Source organism: Lissotriton vulgaris, chromosome 10, assembly GCF_964263255.1.
Source record: "Lissotriton vulgaris chromosome 10, aLisVul1.2, whole genome shotgun sequence".
In the NCBI taxonomy this organism is placed as follows: domain Eukaryota; kingdom Metazoa; phylum Chordata; class Amphibia; order Caudata; family Salamandridae; genus Lissotriton; species Lissotriton vulgaris.
The window spans coordinates 12943292-12963428 of NC_141698.1; the positions used below are offsets into that span (position 1 = coordinate 12943292).

At 48.7% G+C, this 20137-nt stretch overlaps 1 protein-coding gene across 7 annotated transcripts in view; it reads left to right on the top strand.

Moving 5' to 3' along the window:
• ATP2B3 (ATPase plasma membrane Ca2+ transporting 3) overlaps window positions 1–20137 on the top strand; it is a 348827-nt gene that overhangs the window by 268351 nt on the left and 60339 nt on the right. For all 7 annotated transcript variants that reach the window (XM_086940211.1, XM_086940208.1, XM_086940205.1 and 4 more), the window contains one exon: window positions 6606–6840. In XM_086940211.1, coding sequence (XP_086796337.1) covers window positions 6606–6840 — 235 coding nt within the window. The remainder of the gene's footprint in view (window positions 1–6605; window positions 6841–20137) is intronic.

The window sequence follows — 20137 nt, forward strand, 5'->3', positions numbered from 1 at the left end:
GGCACCAGGCTCGCTAAGAAAGGTGCGAGGTTTCCCCGTCTCATCCCACCTCTTCCCCGCCAGATCACCTCATGCTTGTTACTGGGTAGTCCAAGGATCCTGTTGATCCGCATATTTAGCAACCCATTGCACAAAGGAATGTCCCACTATCAATGACACCACTTTATTTGTCCTTGGGCTGCTCACACACCTTACTGTGGAAAACAAGACGTTAGTCAAGTGCCCCCAAATCCCGTTCACCCTTGTTCACCATCCCAAGTCCCTCATTACCGCACGTAGAGCTCACAGCACCTAGACCTCCAACGTCCAATGTGTTGAGTGCACCCCCAATCCCACCCCAAATGTGCTGCAGCTGTGGCCGCCCCAATCCGAAAGGAAAGCGTCCCCTACCTGGCAAGATCCAATCCACCTTCAACAGGTCAATGCGCAAAACTACCAACAGATGGAAAGTAGTAACTCTCCCACCCCCTTCATGATAAAAGACTTTCTCCTGCCGCTGCCCAGGACACAACAAACATTGGCACCATTCCCCCACCGGGCATGAGTCCAAGCTACCCCCTTCCCAGAGCCACACCCACCTACCTCTACCAAACGACTTCCCTACTGCCCCCAAGTTGAAGGAGTCGAGAGGCTGACCCTGCACATTTCCATCCTTTTATATTTTTCTAAACCTCCACTGCTTCCCCTAAAAACTAGCCTACCCCGTCCCGGCCTGCTTCTTTCACGAAGCAGCCCGGGGATACTGGCTCTGCCTGATGTTCACCCCCTTCATTCAGTGCACATCTGCAAAGATATCGTGCATGGTCTAGGAATACAATCGAAGCTGCTCATCGAAAGTTAAGTGCTCGCTGCTGACATGTTATGTTATGTTAAAAGTTTTCTAGAGCGCACAGCTGCCGCAGCAAAGGGGCGTCCCGGCGCTATCAGATCTACAAGCACAGCAATCCAAGAGGTTAAAACGTAGAGACCCTGTCCATAGCCTATGCAGAAGAAAAAAGAAAGGTTTTAACGGCTTTTCGGAAAACGAGCAGGTCCTTTAAGTCCCGTATATGTATCAGCAGAGAATTCCAAAGCTTGGCGGCCAAAAGACGAAGCGAACGCCCTCCAGCCCGGCAGCGTTTGACCCGTGGGACAGACGCCATTTGCTGTCCCAGGGAACGCAGCTGTCGATGAGAGACGTACGGACTTAAAAGATCACACAGGAGAGATGGGCTGCTCTATTTTAAGATCTTAAAAGATAAGCAAAGAGCTTTAAACTGGATCCGTTTGTCAATCGGAAGCCAATGCAGCCCTTGAATTGTAGCCCCAACCGGGCAGTGGCGGGGAAAACCTATCTGAGTTCTGGATGCAGAGTTTTGAACTTGTTGTAGTCGCCGTAACTCTGCTTTATTGGCCCCTAAAAGCAGAGAGCTGGCGTAGTCTAAGCAAGACAGTATAGTCGACTGCACAATAAGCTGTCAAACTGCCGGATCGAAAAATTTCAGTAGGGGTTTAAGACCCTTAACAATCCTATGCAGGCAGCAGCAACTCTTTTAGTACGGGTCTGGAAGCTGAGCTTGGAATCCATCCAGACCCCAAGGTTCTTTACTACTGACTTAGGCAAGGGCATAGCACCGAGGGGCGCTGGCTGCCAATGTTCATTCCAGAGGGCAGCATTCTTTCCCACCAGCAGAACCTCTGTTTTGCTTGCGTTAAGTTGCAAGCAATTATCTGTCATCCATTGAGCCACTGCTGTCATCCCGTCTCTGAATCCGGTAGCTGCCACTGATGGTCCTTCAGCTAAGGTGATAACAAGCTGAGTGTTGTCCGCGTAGGACACCATTTTAAGGTCCCATCTTTTAGCGACAGCAGCCAGAGGCTGTACATACAGGTTAAACAGCAATCAATAATAAACACAGGTCGGAGTTAGAGTGGAGCGAGGCGGACACAGCCCTGCCTTCTCCCAAGGTCGGTAAACTGAGTACCATTAAGATGGAAAATGGCACCACCAGTTGTACAACGTTTACAAACGTCAGATGTGTTGCCCAAAGCACTATATATAAAAGAGGCTACTGTTGATATCACGCTTCTCCATGGAGGCCTGACTCCTCCCCTCATGAACTCACTTTTTCAGACATCATTCCCTACTTGTCACTTCCCAAACCTTTTTTTGATCAGACTAGATGCATTACTGTACACTAACAGAGGTATGCCACCTTCAGAGGTGCATCTAATAGAGGGACATCACCTACAGGGTTATATCTCCTGCAGGTGTATACCTCCTTCCCATGGACATCTTCTACCAAAGTATATTCTACAGAGGCACATCTCCCACAGAGGCACATCTCCCACAGAGGCACATCTCCTACAGAGGCCCATCTCCCACAGAGGCACATCTCCTACAGAGGCCCATCTCCCACAGAGGCACATCTCCTACAGAGGCACATCTCCCACAGAGGCCCATCTCCCACAGAGGCACATCTCCCACAGAGGCCCATCTCCCACAGAGGCACATCTCCTACAGAGGCACATCTCCCACAGAGGCCCATCTCCCACAGAGGCACATCTCCTACAGAGGCCCATCTCCCACAGAGGCACATCTCCTACAGAGGCACATCTCCCACAGAGGCCCATCTCCCACAGAGGCACATCTCCTACAGAGGCCCATCTCCCACAGAGGCACATCTCCTACAGAGGCACATCTCCCACAGAGGCACATCTACCAAGGTGGTACATCTCCCATCACCCTACAGAATGGGATGGAGGGAAGAGGGGGGGGATAGGGACCGCCATTCCAGGATCTGAACCCGGTGGTAGATTGAAAGCTAGCTGTGAGAAACTGTGGGTAAAAGGGTGATCCAGGCGGTTGCACACATGTGGTATTGTGTGCACACATGTGGTATTTACATGTTAAGAATTTAGCTGAAAGGCAGCAGTGCGCTGTAGAGGGTCAAAGGCAAGCATAAACGCAATGAGTGAGAGGAGAGAAGCTATGGTTGATGTACTGTGATGCAGTGTTCTTTAAAGAAGTGAGCCTTCACCTTGTGTCTAGATTGTAACAGCGTTGGTGGGGGGGGGGCTGTTGTTCCAGATCCTCTGTGCAGAGATAGGACCTTTGTCTTGCTTTTTTGCTTTATTGCACCCCATGGTGTCCTGGCTGCAAGTGTGCAAGAACCATCAGAGATGGTCAGCTTGTCTGCAGAGTAAGCGGTGTGCTGGTCATGATGCCTTTGTAAACCATGCAGCTGGCTTGAAGATGGTGCAGGCCTGCGAGGAGAGCCAATGGAGTTCCATCAGGATGGGGTGATGTCATGTTTGTTCAGGCCCTGGATGAGAGGTGCTGCAGTGTGCAGGATGCCCTTAAGAAGGGGCCAGTGTGGGTGCCACAGTGTTGAGCACTGGTTGGCATGCTGCAGGCACAGGCCCCACAATGGACTGAGGCACTGGTGCAAGCTTCGCTATGGTCCTGGGCACTGGTGTAGGTGGCACAAGCACAGGTGAGGTGTTCCACGGGTAGGTGCCACTCCTGGTAGGAATGCTAAAAGGCTGCGGTGTCCGGAAGCCATGTTGTAATGGCCACCTCTCAGTCTGTCTGAACATGGCTTCCGGAAACCATTACAACATGGCCGCCTCTCAGTCTGTCTGAACACGGCTTCCGGAAACCATTACAACATGGCCGCCTCTCAGTCTGTCTAAACATGGCTTCCGTACACCATTACAACATGGCCACCTCTCAGTCTGTCTGAACATGGCTTCCGTACACCATTACAACATGGCCGCCTCTCAGTCTGTCTGAACATGGCTTCATCACACCATTACAACATGGCTTCTGGACACCATAGCGTGCGGTTAGTGCAGTGGATGTTACGTGGCTCAGATGGTGGGACCAGTCACGTTCCATCATGTGGGACCAGAGGAGATAGGCCAGGTTGTGCCGGTCACACTCCCAGACTCAGAACCAGTGGAAACAGAAAGCCACGCAAAGGCCACTCATGCTTTACGTCATAGGAGACTCGTGGTGAGTAGATGGTGAGTGCACAGGAGCAGAGAGAGTGGTGGAGCCAAGGAGTGTGGATACAGGAGGAGACTGGTGGAGTGTTGTGGGAGGAGTGTGGATACAGGAGCAGTCTGTCGGAGTGCTGTGGGAGCAGTGTGGATGCAGGAGCAGTCTGGTGGAGTGCTCTGGGAGCAGAGTGGATACAGGGACAGTCTGTGGAGTGCTCTGGGAGCAGAGTGGATACAGGGGCAGTCTGGTGGAGTGCTGTGGGAGCAGTGTGGATGCAGGAGCAGTCTGGTGAAGTGCTGTGGGAGCAGTGTGGATGCAGGAGCAGTCTGGCGGAGTACTGTGGGAGCAGTGTGGATACAGGAGCAGTCTGGTGGAGTACTCTGGGAGCAGTGTGGATACAGGAGCAGTCTGGCGGAGTACTGTGGGAGCAGTGTGGATACAGGAGCAGTCTGGCGGACTGCTCTGGGAGCAGAGTGGATACAGGAGCAGTCTGGCGGAGTACTGTGGGAGCAGTGTGGATACAGGAGCAGTCTGGTGGAGTGCTCTGGGAGCAGAGTGGATACAGGGACAGTCTGGTGGAGTGCTCTGGGAGCAGAGTGGATACAGGGACAGTCTGGTGGAGTGCTGTGGGAGCAGTGTGGATGCAGGAGCAGTCTGGTGGAGTGCTGTGGTAGCAGTGCGGATACCGGACCAGAATGGCAGAGGTCTGTGGTAGCAGTGTGGATACAGACTTATTCTGTTAGAGTACTGTTTAAGCAGTGTGGATACAGGGATAGTTGTGGGAGCAGTGTGGTACAGGGCACCCAAGTCTTCACGCCATAAACACAAAGTGGCTGGTACTCGGGCTTGGAATCATGTGAAAGCAAGGGACCCCCCCCCCCCCCCCCCACACACACTATAGAATTAGTACGGCCAACCAAGGATTGCCAAACTGAGACAAGGGCACAGGACAGAGGGGCCCTGTGTGGGCCAGGGCAGTTAAGTGGCTGCAGAGTATGGAAAAGGAAGGGCCTGGCACCTTCACTGATAAGAGGGGCTGCGAGGTGACCAGTGTGGGGACATGGTGCAGCGTGGGGTATGGTGCAGTATGGGGGCATGGTGCAGGGTGGGGGCATGGGGCAGGGTGGGGCCATGGTGCAGCGTGGGGGCTTGGTGCAGCGCTGGTTAGCACTAGAGAGAGTCCTCGAACACAAGGGGCAGAAAGCACTTCGAGAGAAATGCTGATGCCCTGTTGGAATCATCTGGAAACCGATGGCCTGTAACCATACCGCATCCCAAGGACCGTAAGGGTACCGGTACCACAAGGACTGTAAGGGTGCTCACATCACAAGTACTGTAACAACACCCGCTCCAAGAGTGCCTTCACTAGAAGTCCTGTATAGGTGCCCTCACCAATAGTACTGGAACGGTACCCGCTCCAAGGGTGCCTTCACCAGAAGTCCTGTATAGGTGCCCTCACCAATAGTACTGGAACGGTACCCGCTCCAAAGGTGCCTTCACCAGAAGTCCTGTACAGGTGCCCTCACCAATAGTACTGGAACGGTACCCGCTCCAAGGGTGCCTTCACCAGAAGCCTTGTACGGGTGCCTGCACCACACGGACTCTAAGGGTGCCCTCAACACAAGTACTGTAGGGGTATTTGCTCCAAAGGTCCCTGCACCACAAAGACTTTAAGGACTGTCAGATACCTTATCCCTGCTTTCTGTAAGAAAGGATGTATTTGGTCTTGAAAATTAAAAAGTGCAAGCTTAAATTGACTCATTTTATATAGCGCCCTATCCTGGAACTGAGCCTGTTTTTTAAGCGCTTCAAAACCTTGTGTAAGAAGAGAAAATGTGATGGGGTCAAACATTGAACAAACATATTTTCTCCCAGGTACATGAACCAAAGATTGGTAATTGCATTGATCCGGGGATTAGAGGGTTGTGTCTGCTATGCAAGGAGGATCATTCTTGGCGTACTGATAAATTCTGAAGCATTTCAAGGCGTGTACATGTAAATCACAAGGGATGGGAAGGGTGACAATATAATGGAGGGAGAAGCCTGCAAAAGTGGAGTGTCTTAAAAAACAATTAACATAAGTACTACAAAATGTGAGACTGGAATCCAGGTAATGAGTCTTGGTCAAACAGGAATAAGGTAGGATAGCCACTTGGGCATCATCATGCACATGATTACTTGGTCTTCCAACAAATAGGGGTGGGCGGAATTTGCGCAGTCATGCTACGCAAAGCTCAGCGAAATGGTAAAAAATCTCAGCGAGCACGCAGAGTTCCGCAAACACGCGGAATTGCTTGTTCCGCCCGTTTGTGATGCTTTTTTCCTATTCGCGAATGCTGTTTGTATGCTCGGGGGGAAATATCTCGCAAACAAGCATTTTGAAAGCTTGAACAAGCAAAAAATTCTGCGAAGCTGCGGATCGCGGAATTTTGGGCAATTCCGCGTTCTCCACAGAAGGCGAAATTACCCAAATTCCGCAAGTGGACCGGAATTTACTGCCCAGGCCTACCAGCAAACGCCAGTGTCATCCCTCCCATGTGATCCATCCGTGAACACTGACATATTGACTCTATCTGTCCTACTTCTCTCTCTTTGTCCTCCCATCTCTCGCTCTCCGCAGATGCTCCAACATCTTCAGCAGTAACGGTGAGCCCCGCGTCTTCCGCGCTCGAGACAAGGAAGAGATGGTGAAGAAGGTGATCGAACCCATGGCCTGCGACGGTCTCCGCACCATCTGCATCGCCTACCGGGACTTCCCGGGGGTGCCGGAGCCTGACTGGGACAACGAGAACGAAATTGTGGGGGATCTTACTTGTCTCGCTGTGGTGGGCATTGAAGATCCTGTGCGACCCGAGGTACGACACCCATACAACGTCAAAAATACATCTCAAATGCACATTATTCCATGCAACCCCAAGCACTAGAGTTAACCTGTTTCCAAGCATCATTCCTAATTTTAAGAGAGGAAGACTTTGAAGACAGAGAGACACTGTACTTGGGTCACTGGCACGTGACTGGGGGTCTTATGTATCAAAGGGTTTTACCCATTCTGTGTCTATGGGAAAATGTCTTCATACATATGGGCCAGGGTGATTTAGGATGAACAGGATTGGAGTTTTGGCTGCTCAGCCCCACCAGAGAAAAACTAAGGCACTAAACCACAATGCATCCTTTCGGCACAACAGGAAACAAATGGTTGTATGTGTGAATGCAGATATCAACCCATATACTTAGTATTTTTACACACAAATGTCAATAATGTTTGGAAGCATGTGTTTTGAAGTGCCCAGTAACTTGTATTCTGGTTTCATTCTTCAAAAACATTACAGTGTGTGATTGTTTTCTGGATGGGTAATCTTAAGAAATGATTGAATTACTTCCAAGTGCCAAATCAAAGGTACTGTAAAGTACCCCATAACGTGCTTGCATATTTCTTCTAACAACTCCTAAAAATATACTCTTTCTAGACTAGCACATAGTGAAGACAAAACATTATCTTTTAGTATCCCAATTACCTTTTCTTTCTTAGTTAGTGACAGATGAATAATTGATTTGAGCTCCAAATTTCCAGATTTGCAAGATGGTGGGTAAGACACAACAAATGTTCTGATTAAAAGACGTCCTTTCCTTTTGTAGTTGTAAAATGCTGTAATATTGATGTTATAATACAAGTTTTCTCACTTGTAGGTTTTGCTGCTTTGAATGTGTCTTGTGAAGCCTGGCAGTGGTTGCACTTTGTTGCTTCTTTCAAATATCCCAAAAACACATAAAATAAAAAATTAAAGTCTGATTTCAGCTCCATGATGTGGTGACACAGCTCAGAAGAGATCTCAACCAAATCCCAGGCATAAGACATGGGTGCAACCGGCCTATAATAGGAATGAGACCTCCCTCAACCTCAGTCTACTGCCTTCCATCTAGGCCTGGGTGTAAAATGTCCTCTGCTCGCGGAGCTTGCCGTTTTTCCCACTCTGAGTTTAGAAACACTCCAGGTAGTGGCGCGGAGCAAAGTTGGTGATCACGAGCACGGAAACTCCAATGCTAGACCACCTTCTATCAAGATTGCGGTCGGTTGCACCAGGTCACTATCGCTTGCCTTGAGAAACCTGCCACTCGTGTTGAGGAAGCTGTCACTCGAGTAGAACCTCTACGCAAGTGGCAGAAAGAAGCTGCGCCCTCATGTGCTGAACATTGCGCCATTCGTGCTGATTTTACAGCGTAGAGCAAACTTCTGGTGCTAAAAATCAGCTTGAGTAGCGCGACAAACCTCACTCCACCGCTTGCGGAACTCCACGGAGTACGGTAAAGTTTATTTCTCACTTTGCATAAATACGCAAACGCTACTCGGGCCTACATGCATCAGCAATTGATCCAACCTCAGCTGTGGGGTTGGCCTGTCTTCAACTCTGATAGCACTTGTTACAGGGCAAGTGAAACTGAGAATACTTCCTTCACTGTGAAAAGTGGAAATTAACAGCATCAGAAAACAGGGGTGACAAAAAGAAACCTCAAACATCCCGATCTAGTCTAAACGTTATCACATTTCTACCCATGGCACTGGCCCAAGGTGCTTTACAAACAATATTTTACAATGATTTCCAAAATGTTTCCAGGCCAGACACTAAATCCCTCTTACAGTGCTCTCTAAATACTATTAGGTTTAGGCAAGTTATGTGCGAGCTGCTTTAAAATGCACAAGTTGCCTCCTATTATCCCAAAGATTATCGAGTAAGAACTCATAAACAACTATTGCAGAATCATATTTCAATCAATCAATCAATCAACAATTATTTATGAAGCGCTGCTCTTCACCCCTGAGAGTATCCGTGAGCGGAGGTTTCGCTGGTATCAGTCGTAAAGCCAGGTCTTGGGTCCCCTTCTGAAATTTGCCACGATGGGTGATGTTCATAGGTTGAGGGGCAAGGAATGACCTCTGCTGTGGCTAGGACCAATGCATGGGGGGGTGGGAGGGCCAGAGAGGGGGGTCGCAGGTGCCTGGTGGGATGGTGGAAGTTAAGGTGGTCGTTGATGTACGCTGGTTGCTAGTCATCTATGGGTTTTGTAGGTGTGAACTGGCATGCCTTCTGGACAGGGAGCCAATGGAGGTTCTTGAGGTGGGGGGTGATGGGGATCCCTTTGGAAGGTTGTGGGTGAGTATCGATGCTGCGTTCTGTATGGTCTGAAGTCTTTAGGAGTTGGGTGATGATACCAGAGTAGAGCGTGTTTCCGTAGTCTAGCCAGCTGGTGACGAGTGCCTGGGTGACTGTCTTTCTGGTGTTGATGGGCATCCATCTGAAAATTATTCAGAGCATGTGGTGGATGTGGATGCAGAAGGAGGCATCTGCATTGATTTTGAGCTTCATGGTGAGTTTACTGTCGAGGATGATGCAGAGGTTACAGGCGTGGTCTGTTGGTGTGGGAGTTGTTCCGAGCTCGGAGGACCACCAGCTGTTGTCCCATGGGGAGGTGTTCTTCCTGAAGATCGGCACTTCCATCTTGTCCGTGTTGAGCTTCAGGCAGTTGGTCTTCATTCAGTCGGTGACACTGGTTATGGCATTGTGGAAGTTTGCTCTGGTGGTGGAGTGGTCCTCGGTGAGCGAGAGGATGAGTGGGATGTCATCTGCGTGGGATATCATGTTGAGTCCGTGGGTTCTGATGATGTCGGTGAGGGGTGTCATGTAGGTGTTGAACAGAGTGGGGGTTGGTACGATCCTTGGGGTGCGCTGCAGATGATGCTCTTGGGTTTTGAGGTGAAGGGTTAGCAGGCATATACTCTTAGTTCATCCTTTGAGGAAGGATGCGATCCATTTGAGGGTGTTTCCTTAATGCTGATGCAGTTGAGTCGGTTGATGCAGGAGTGGTGGGATAGTGTCTAATGCTGTTGAGAGGTCAAGGAGGATCAGGAATGCTGTTTCACCGTTGTCAAGGAGGGTTCTGATGTCTTCAGTGGTGTCAATCAGGGTAGTCTCGGTGCTGTGGTTGGCACGGAAGCTGAATTGAGAGGAGTCAAGCAGATTGTTTTTTTATAGGTGTTCGGTGAGCTGGTGGTTGATGACCTTCTCGAGGATTTTATAGCAGCGGTCCATGCAGGTAACAGCGGGGGCAGTGGGGCCGGGTAAGGGGGGATTTCGAGGGATGATGCGAAGGCGAAATTAATTAATTAATTAAATTTTCCTCAAAATCCCCCGTAGCTGCCCCCACCGCCCCACCGCTGTTACCTGCAAGGACCGCGGCAGGGACTTTAGCAGGGAACAGAAACAACGAAATGGGGTGTTCATTTGTACGTTTGGTCCATTCATCGGAGGGTGTTTTCAGGACTGGGACTGACTTCGGTGTGTTTCCATCTGTCGGGGAAAGCTGCAGTGGTGATAAAGGCATTGAGGATGTTGGTGAGCTCTACGCTGATCGCTTTGGTTCAGATGTTGAAGAAATGGTGGGGGCAGGGGTCTGTGGGTGCTCCGGAGTGGATAATGACATGATAGCTGTGGTGATCTGTGTGGTGAGCGGATCCCAGGTGGTGATAGAGTGGTTGGTGTCCGTGGTTGGGCGGAGATTGTTAAAGGTGAAGTTGGTGGGTTGGGATCTATGTTGTAGATGGTGGCTAACTTGCTGTGGAAGCAGTCCGCCAGGGTGTTGCAAAGTTCATGAGAAGGGTGAACAGTGTTTTCGGGGGCTGACGGACAAAAGAACTCTCTGGTGATGTTGAAGAATTCTTTTGTACAGTTTGTGCTTGTTGTGATGTGGTCTGTGAGGTCGTCTCCTTTTGTGTCCTTGATGCTTTGGTGGTACTTGTTGAGGGCTGATTTGAAGGTGGCTCTGTCGTTGGGGTATTTGGTGGAACACCATTGTTTCTCTAGCTGTTTGCAGGTTATGGTTATACCTGGTTATACCTGCTGGATTCTGGTTATACCAGCTGGCTTGTCTTGAGGATCTGCTGGTTTGGGATGGCGTCATAGCGGCAAGTATGTCGGCGTATTTGGTGATCCAGTCGGACAAGTTCTGGACAGACTGTTCCAGGTTTGATGCTGCATCTGGCTGGATGGTGTTGAGGGCCTCTGTCCACTGCGTTTCAGTCCCTTTGTTCCAGCTGCAGTGAGAGGAGCTCGGGGGCTTGGTGGTGGTGGCCGGGGAACTTGTGATGGTGAAGTGGGCGATGGTGTGGTCTGTTCACATGAGTTTGGTGACATGGCTGTACTTGACTCTGTTGCTGGATGTGAAGATCAGGTCCAGCCGGTGTCCAGTGCAGTGTGTGAAGTGGGTGACCATTTGGGTGAGGCCGATGTTGCTCATACTTCCAAGGAGATTAATGGATTTGGCGTTGTTGGGGTCGTCAAAGGTGGAAGTTGAGGTCACCGAGGAGGATGTAGAGCTTGGCCCGATAGCTAGAGGGACGATGAATTGGGAGATGGCGTTGCAGAATGCCAGTGGAGGTCCTGGGGAACTGTAGGCAGGGTGCCCCTTTTGTCGTTCTGGAGCATTCAGTAGTTTCCTTGTGGATGAATGTGATGCCTTCTCAATGTTTGTCAGTGCGTTCTCTGTGTATCATCTTTTAGCCATTAGGCATTGCGGTGGCAATGTCAGGGGTTGAGAAGGGGTTAAGCTAGGTCTCGGCTATGAAGATCACGTCGGGGTGAGGGTGGTGATGGTGTCCCAGATTTCTGTGGCGTGTTTGCAGAGTGACCGGGTGCTGACCAGAATGCACTGTAGGAGTTCCAGTGTGTTTGTGGACTTCTGGGTGGGTGTGGCAAGGGTTCCTATGCGGGTGGGTGGTCCTGCGTTGCAGGTGAAGCAGCAGAGATGGCAGGTGTAGGGTCCTTCCGTTGATCGGGGAGAGGTGATGCAGCAGTTGTTATCATGGTTTTAGGGGTCCAGGGCCCATAGCTTAGCAGTGGAGTAACCATGGATGGCCAGAGGGCCAGGGTTCCTGGCCCTGTGCGTGGTTAAGCAAAAAGTGCACAATTAGAAGAAAACATTAGAAAAAGGCTAATCTGGTACCAAAAAAACAGCAAAATGGGCACAATCAGACTAAAATATAATGCACAATTGACAGGAGACGGGCACAGATGATGCAAGACCAAGTTGTGTGCTCTCAGTGAGGATGGAGCGGCAGGCAGTGGAGGGCTGGGAAGGAAAGGGGCAGTATCAGCAGCACACAAGCATCACGAGGGGAGGTCTGCTGAGGCAGCGAGGGAAGCTGGCACAAGGACCTGCTCATTGGGGTCACTCAGCGGCCTACATTAAGTAGGTCCTGGGGGAGGGAGGGAGCTGGAAAGGAGGAAGAAGTAGGTAGCGAGCACTGAGGCAATCTGGCTCACAGCAGGTACCGCAGGCCAACTAAACAGGAAGGAAAAAGGCTAACTTGGCAAGGAATAAAAATGCAAAATGGGCACAACAGGACTAAAATATAATGCACAATTGACAGAAGACAAACTAGACTGGCACAGATGATGCAAGACTTAGTGGTGTGACCTCAGTGAGATGGGAGCTGGTGCCGGCGGAGGGCTGGGGAGGAAAGTGGCGGTGCAGGAGCACACCAGCGTCCGCAGAGGGAGACCTGCTAGAGGCAGCGAGGGAAGCTGGCACATGGACCTATTAAATCATATCAATCGTCAACGAATGGTGTAAGGTTGTAGGCAAATGTTCTTTCCTTCATACTGCTTAAACATCTACAACTAACATTTAACAACAATATTTTTTATATCAAAACTGTAATTACAAACGTGGTGTTATGTTTATTAATAATAATAATCATTTATTAGTCCTAAATGTGTAAACATATACACACACTCTAAATACAGCCAGCATGACATCATCTACAGGACATATCCAATATGGTGAAACAAAAAAAAAATTAATTTCAAAATGGGCTTAAAAGTCCCAATGACCCCTGAGTTGGCAAGCAACAGTAAAATCATCACTAATTCAGCTGTTCTTCATCTACAATTAGGGATGGGTGAAATTGTGGTTATTGGATCAATTGCTGGCAAAAGTGAATTTGGATTATTTTCTGTCCATTTCCAGAGATGTTTGCCAGGCGGATTGCTTTTGGTGTGGGGTAATGCAGAAACAATTCATTTGTGGCCTTCTGCTCCTTTTGCACCCATACCTTTCTACAAACTTTCCACTTACTCACATTCCCATTGAGACCGTTGGGCTTCCTCATTACACCTTCGACACAATGCATGCCCCTGGGTCCACGTGTCGCACACTTCTTGTGCTCCTCACAATCCTGTGGACTGGCTTCATTGTCTGTCAGTCCCATGGCACTTTGTGCTATCCTATCAGCCAGCGCTCTTGCCTCTGGGTGATTTGCGCTGCTCTGCGGGATCCTGTGGTTACCTCGCTCCTGTGTTGCTTTGTAGTAGCCAATCAATGTGCCTTCCTTGTCCAAAGCTTTTGCACTTCTTGCACTCCTGGGGATCCTCGGCTTACATTGCTTGCGGACCTCACTGCCTAGCAGGCTGCAGTTTAAAAGTCAGCATGCCGCAGCTAGGCACCGAGGTGACGTGTATGGAGGACAGCACCCTGGCTTTTTGAGAAATTGTGCAGAAATGTCACAGAAAGTGAAAAAACTGGAAACTTAGCGCAAGGAACATTAAGAAACTTGAGGCACCAATCAAACTGAGTGTAGGACAACGTCTCCTTTGCATGATCACCCTCCTTTTTTTGGACTGGCACTGGTGGTGTTTTGACTATATGCATTGGGACTCTGCAAACCAACCCCCAGGACATGTGCTCTGACAACTGAAGCATGTCAAAGTTGACTATATTCCTAATTGGAATACCTAACTTATCTATAAGCCCCAAGTGTATGATCATGTAGATACACAGTACAAAACATGCAGGCAGGCCGACCACCAGTAACTTGGCTGTGAAGGCTTAAGCTGCATATTCAACCTTTTAAAATAACCCCTTGTGACAGGCCTAAACCCTCCTTTTAAATATTAAAAGTAGTATGTAGTGTGTAGTGCGTAGTGCCTGTAAGGTAGGGTGCATGGTATGTAAAAGTAAGACATGTAAAAGTTTAATGTTAAACATGTCTTTACAGCTACAATGCCCTAAGTAGTATGGTTGACTGTTCCATAGGAAAGCAGTGGGATACATGATTAGAATCCATGAATTAATCTCCGCCTAGGAGAAAAAGTTAATTATTTGACTTTTTAAAATATTTATAGGCTGTCCGGAAATCGGCTAAAACCGACTGTACACGACAATACACTACCGAGTTGAAAATCAGCTGACCCGGTTTAAACCTAGTGTCACTGATTTTCAAAGTTGTTGCGCCACTTGGCCACTTGATGGAGCCAAAGTCTTATACACCATTGGCCTGTGGTGGCCTGGCGCGGAGTTGTCAGGAGAAAACACTGCTTCTGCACATGAGGAGCCGAGGTGTGAATGGTCCAAGGGCCAGACCAACACCAGGCCCCCTGCCTGGCTCACGTGGTGGGAGAGGAGCTGTTGTGGTCTGCCGTCAGTCTTACTGCACCCCACCCGAGTACTTCACAGGTCTTTCAAACGACCATTTACTTAACGAGGCTTTGTTGTTAATAAAGGAGTGGGCGGCAGGGAAAGAAGCTGCCAGCACAAGTTTCATCAGGCAGGAATTAAACTCACAAAAAGGACCGTCTCTGACACCTTCCTCAGCCTTTCAGACTCAGTCCGCCTTTTAAGATGCAAGGTTGGTGTTTTAAATGCATTTTTATTAAGTATGGGTGCAAAATCTGTTCCGCTAGCGAAATTTGCGAATTTTCCGCAATTTCGCGATCCGCGAATCTTGCGAAATTGCAGAAAAATTTGCAAATTCGCTCGCGGGCGGATTTGTTTTTTTTTGTACCAGCAGCTTCGTGGATAATGCAGGCAGGATTCATTCTGGCATGATGCTCCTGTCACAAATATTAAACCTCAACAGGAAGCACTTACAGAATGATATAAATAAAGCAGGTGCCGGAGTTGAAGCTCAAATTCAGTCACGCATTATAATCAGCCCAAACAACTAGTGAACAATGTCGAGGCTAGGCAGGTGTGCTTTCTCCCCATATCTCTACCGCCTACAATTAGATGTAATCCTTGATGGAGGTCTGCATCCACGAGTTTCTTGAGCGCAATCCCCTTGTACTTCCTGTGAACAGGAGGCTGCTTTCTTCTCATCTGGTGATAGATCACTGACCCTTTATAAACAAGAGGCATGTGAAATCGCATAGAAGCCCCGCCACACACACACTAGTGTGTGCAATGTCTTTGCGCCCTTTCCTCACAATGATGGACAGCTCACTCGAGGGACCTCGGCGCCCAAAACAACTAGTGAGCACAGTCGAGGCTAGGCAGGTGTGCTTCCTCCCCATATCTCTACCGCCTACAATTAGATGTTCTCCTTGATGGAGGTCTGCATCCACGAGTTTCTTCAGTGCAATCCCCTTGTACTTCCTGTGAACAGGAGGCTGCTTTCTCCTCATCTGGTGATCGGTCTCTGACCCTTTATAAACAAGAGGCATGTTAACTCGCATAGAAGCCCCGCTACACATCACTAGGGCATGCAACGTCTTCCCGCCTTTTCCTCACTATGATGGACAGCTCACTCGAGGGACCTCAGCGCCTTTTAGCGCGGTGGCAAAATTACAGACACATGTTTCACAAATGGCAACAAAAATCTGCGAGTTCGCGGGAAAATCCGCAAACTCGTGGATTTTTTTGCCATTTCGCGCGAATTTGCGGACCGCGATTCCACAAAATTCACCCATACTTAATTTTTATTTTATTGAACAACATGCAGTTTTTTGTTGAATTCACTTTGTAGAATCGTATTTCTGAGATATCAACAGATTCCGGATGTATAGCGGGAGAGGAAACAGGCGCCTGAAAGACTCAGTCATCAGGGTCTCTGCCACTTCTGTCCCCGGGGGTTGGAGCCCTGATGCTTAAGCAGCCAGGACGTCCGGCACGTTAGTGTTTAACTCATTGTGTTATCCCATTTCACCCTGTCAGAGTGAGTTAAGTGGAGGCAGACTCTGGAAAATTCAGCACGCACCAAAGAGAGCTAAAACGGCTCCGGGCTTCCGCCGTCAGAATTTCATCTTCATAGACCCTGAGTATGAAAAGCAGAGTGGGAGAGAAGGGCTCTGTCTGAAGAGTGTGTTCCTTGTACTCACTGCATCCCCCTCACAAAACATGCGCAGAGAAGCCCCGAAGGTGCTCTACCCTGCTCCTGTGGAAGGCCTTCCCTGTAAAATCAGAATGGAATTTCGGGTTCGGGACATTTTCATTTATAATAGTCAACATCACTCTGTCGAAATTCATCACACAAAAAATAACTTGTATTGTGATGGAGGTTTGGACTGCTTTGTCTCTGACTGCGGTCTTAGCATTTCACCCAAACTACTTTAAGGCCCCTACTGATTTTTCCAGTCCCACCTGACCCCACCCCCCCCCCCCCCCCCCCCCCCACTCGCCTGTAATGTTCAGCATTACTGCGATACATCGATCTGGCTGATAAATGTTGTCCCGCTGTCTCTGCGAGGAGCGTTATTACTGTTGCTGTTCTTTATGGCACAGAGGTGTGAACCAACTCACATCTTTTAAAAAAACACTTAATTACTGTTAGATTAGTGAAAGTTCCTGACTCAGCCTTGCCCACGGTATAAAACTGTCTCTAGACTCTGTTAGCCCGGCCCGGACTGGCCGTTGCGGGCACCGGGCAATCCCCCGGTGCGCTGCAAGGGTGGGGGCCGGTTTTGGGCCCCTGGGGGCCGTTTTTGTTTCAGGGCCATTTTTGCAGCATCGAAAACCGGCCCCGGCAAAGAGCTCGGCGGCACCCCCAACCCCAGGTGGGGCCGGCCGAGCACTTTGCCACGGCCGGTTTTGCTTCCCAGTACGGCCCTGCTGTTAGCTTGTTCAGAGATGTGATTTCATAACCGAAGGATCCTCTTAGCCATAAATGTCAAATATATTCGTAAAATAGCAAAGATATTCATTCAAAAAATGAGCACTCTTTGCCCTGCTTGGTTTGGGCCTGCGTTTGCCATTTGCACTATTCGCCCTTAATGGAGAATGGGGGAGTTATGTTGTGTTCCTAATACTGAGACTGCTACAGTTTTAATGACTAACATTAGCAGAGTCCTGGTCATGCATAACTAGGAATCTGGAAAACGTTAGTTATGTGAATTGGACGTATATTTAGTTGTAAAGGGAACATCCCTGCAAGATGGAAGAATGCAACATCCTCTTCTGACATTTGGACATTGGCTAAAAATAATATCTTTACTTTATTTATAATCATAATAAAACTCGAAGAAGTAAGAAAATGGGTAGTTCAGAGTATATACAATCAACAGCATTTAAATAGCTCCGTATTAAAGGAACCAATTTGGTTCATAATATTTGCGCCTTAGACCTAAGGAGTGAAATGTACTGATATTAAAAAAACTGATTTTTAAGGTTCAGAATCCGTTGCATTTCCTCATAAGCTTAGTGCTTTGTAAAGCGCTAGCATGTTGCCTCCCATGCACTGTAAGGTTCCACCCTGTTAATTAACAATGCTCGATTACAGCACCATTTCAATCAATTAAAACCTGTGCCAACTAGAGACTTTACATGATTGAACACACCGTTACGGCAAGGTGCTGTTTCTCTGAGCAATAGAGAGCCATGAAAGTTTTTAATATAGTTCTTATACTCTAAAGGCGACCACACCAGCCTTCCATCATCAAGTCAATATGGGCAGAGGTAATATCTTGACAGTGAATGGGAAAATGCAGGCTGTGGGAAATGGGAACGTGAGTGTCCGACCGAAAGGCAGAAGAAATATTAATGTGACCCGAGCCATAATATTAGCTTATTGACATGCATACTGCATGACCACGTACGGATGGTAGATTTAGAAAAGCGAGATTCAATAATAACACATCGTCCGGTTTTATGCCGGGGGTCACATGTGGCAGCACATGGTGGAAACATGTGCAAGAGGCGCGTCACAGGTGTTCAAGGAAGGTTCTACTTCCATGCAGGTCTGACTTTCATGTTTACTTCCTCTGTTTTCAAAGTAGAGAGAGTCCGATCTTAGACACACCCCACAGTCAAGTCTCATACAAATAGCACATCCATTCCAGGGGTGGGATCTCTCTGGGGGACTAGCGCCAACGCACTCTGGGCTCATGAACGGAACTGTCTCTTCTTCAGAGGGTGTAAGTAAGGTGAACCTCTCTTCCAAGTATCAATTCACTTTAATAACAATACAAATTGTAGCTTGTTTTATGTGGCACGTCATAATCCACTTCTGCCGTTTCTAAGCACTGTACAGAACAGGGCCTTAATTGAAGTACACTTGTATTTCAGACACCTCGCAGTTGCAATAGACCTCACGCTCCATTCACTTCAGCAGCCACGGCAGTATTATATAGGGGGAACGTGACCCGAAGGTATTGGTGCTATGTGTGAGCTGGAGGAGGGGCACCATATTTAGATATTGGCTCCTATGGTACAAGTGGCCAATGGTACCCACGCGTAAACAACACAGAAAATGCAATATATGCGCAGTCAGCCATTCCTTTCATGACACCAAATTTAGTGCCAAGCAGCGCTTCACGGACACAACAAATTTGAGTTCATTGCATTGTATTGATGGTACAATGCAATGCAACACTCTCTGAGCAGGAGAGGGGAGCGACTCTGGAACACAGACTGTAATTTCCAACTTGCTGAATCACCAATTCACGCTTTCATTTAAAACAAGCATTTGCAATGCAATAGGTCACGCATGTACGCCAGTTTGAGCTATTGACATTGCAAATAACAATTCCTTTTATTTTTGTTTTTATTTTTAAAACATAAATAAAAGGCTTTGTCATTTACAATGCCAATAGCTTAAACTCGCCAGCATGCGAGAACTATTGCATTGCAAATGCTTGTTAATTCTGAGCTGCAGAATCAAAGGACAATGGAAAGAATTTCATGACAGTATTAAGCTTCTGAAATGTAGAGCAGTGTACAATTTCTGAAGAAAAATGGAAAAAGCAATAAGGCAAAGAGTCCCATAAACACCGGTAAAACACTGTTTCCGTTGTTTTTTATGGCGCAAGAATGAGTAACCACAGAAAAGCAAAGTTTTTTTGAGGTTTTGAAATCACTGGAAAACACTGAAAAAACACCACCAGAATTTCCCAAAAATAGAAACTGAAAACAGGAAAGCCTAAATATTTATTAAAAATCCTATTTAATGGTAAAGGCGGATTTGTAACAAATGTTTTACAAAACAAATGTTTTTAAAACACCTTTTTTTTGGGGGGGGGAGCCAAGAAGGCATTCGAAATGGTCGCATAGTCGCTCGGGTCCGCAAGCCCATTCGCCCCACACGTCTATCCTGCCGAATATCCTGACCCACGGAGGCATACTTTGATAAAGGGAAGACAACAAGCACCTACCATTTGCTTCCGGAGCTCCTGCGTGCCGCCGATCCTGGGAATTCTCCCCGATTGCTTTGCGGCCCATGCGAAGGTGAGACCGGGGCATTGATTAGGCGGGGCCTACGGCCACAGCTGCTGCACCAATGGCCGTTGATGGCGGCGGAGAGCCTGCCGGTGGGGGCCGATGATATGAAGGACCGCGCCAGCGGTGAAGACCCGACCCGCTTGTAGGGGGACCCTCGAGGGGCAGCGTGGCGACCCAGGATTGAGGGGGGCGCTGGACTCCTGCCCCCTCTCTAAACTTTGTTGCCCGGGCATAGCCGAAGATTGCCCCCGACGAAGGCGGGCGAGTCCCGGGGCCATGCGAGACTCTAGCCTTTTGGTGGCTCTCCTTCCTGGACCCTGCCCCACAGTTCGTTTGCCCTGGGGACGCATCCTGCGGTGCCCGTACAGTAAGGCCTGATCCCTGAATATGGTGAAGAGGGACGGGCCGACTGGATTAAGATGGCGGCCGGTGCCCCTCTCTGTGGTCCATGTCCATGTTGGGCGGCTGATGCAAGGAAGGGGCCGAGATGCCCGCAACGCATGACGCAGTTCACATCCAGGGACGTGTTGGCTGCCTTAACAGTTTTGCACAAGACTATTGATCGCCACGCCCGAGACCTGGGTGCAAGGGTAGACGCCATTACTGTTTCGCCATCTATGGCGGCCACGGTCCTATTCCATGGGTCGACCGATGGACTTGCTGCTGCATCCG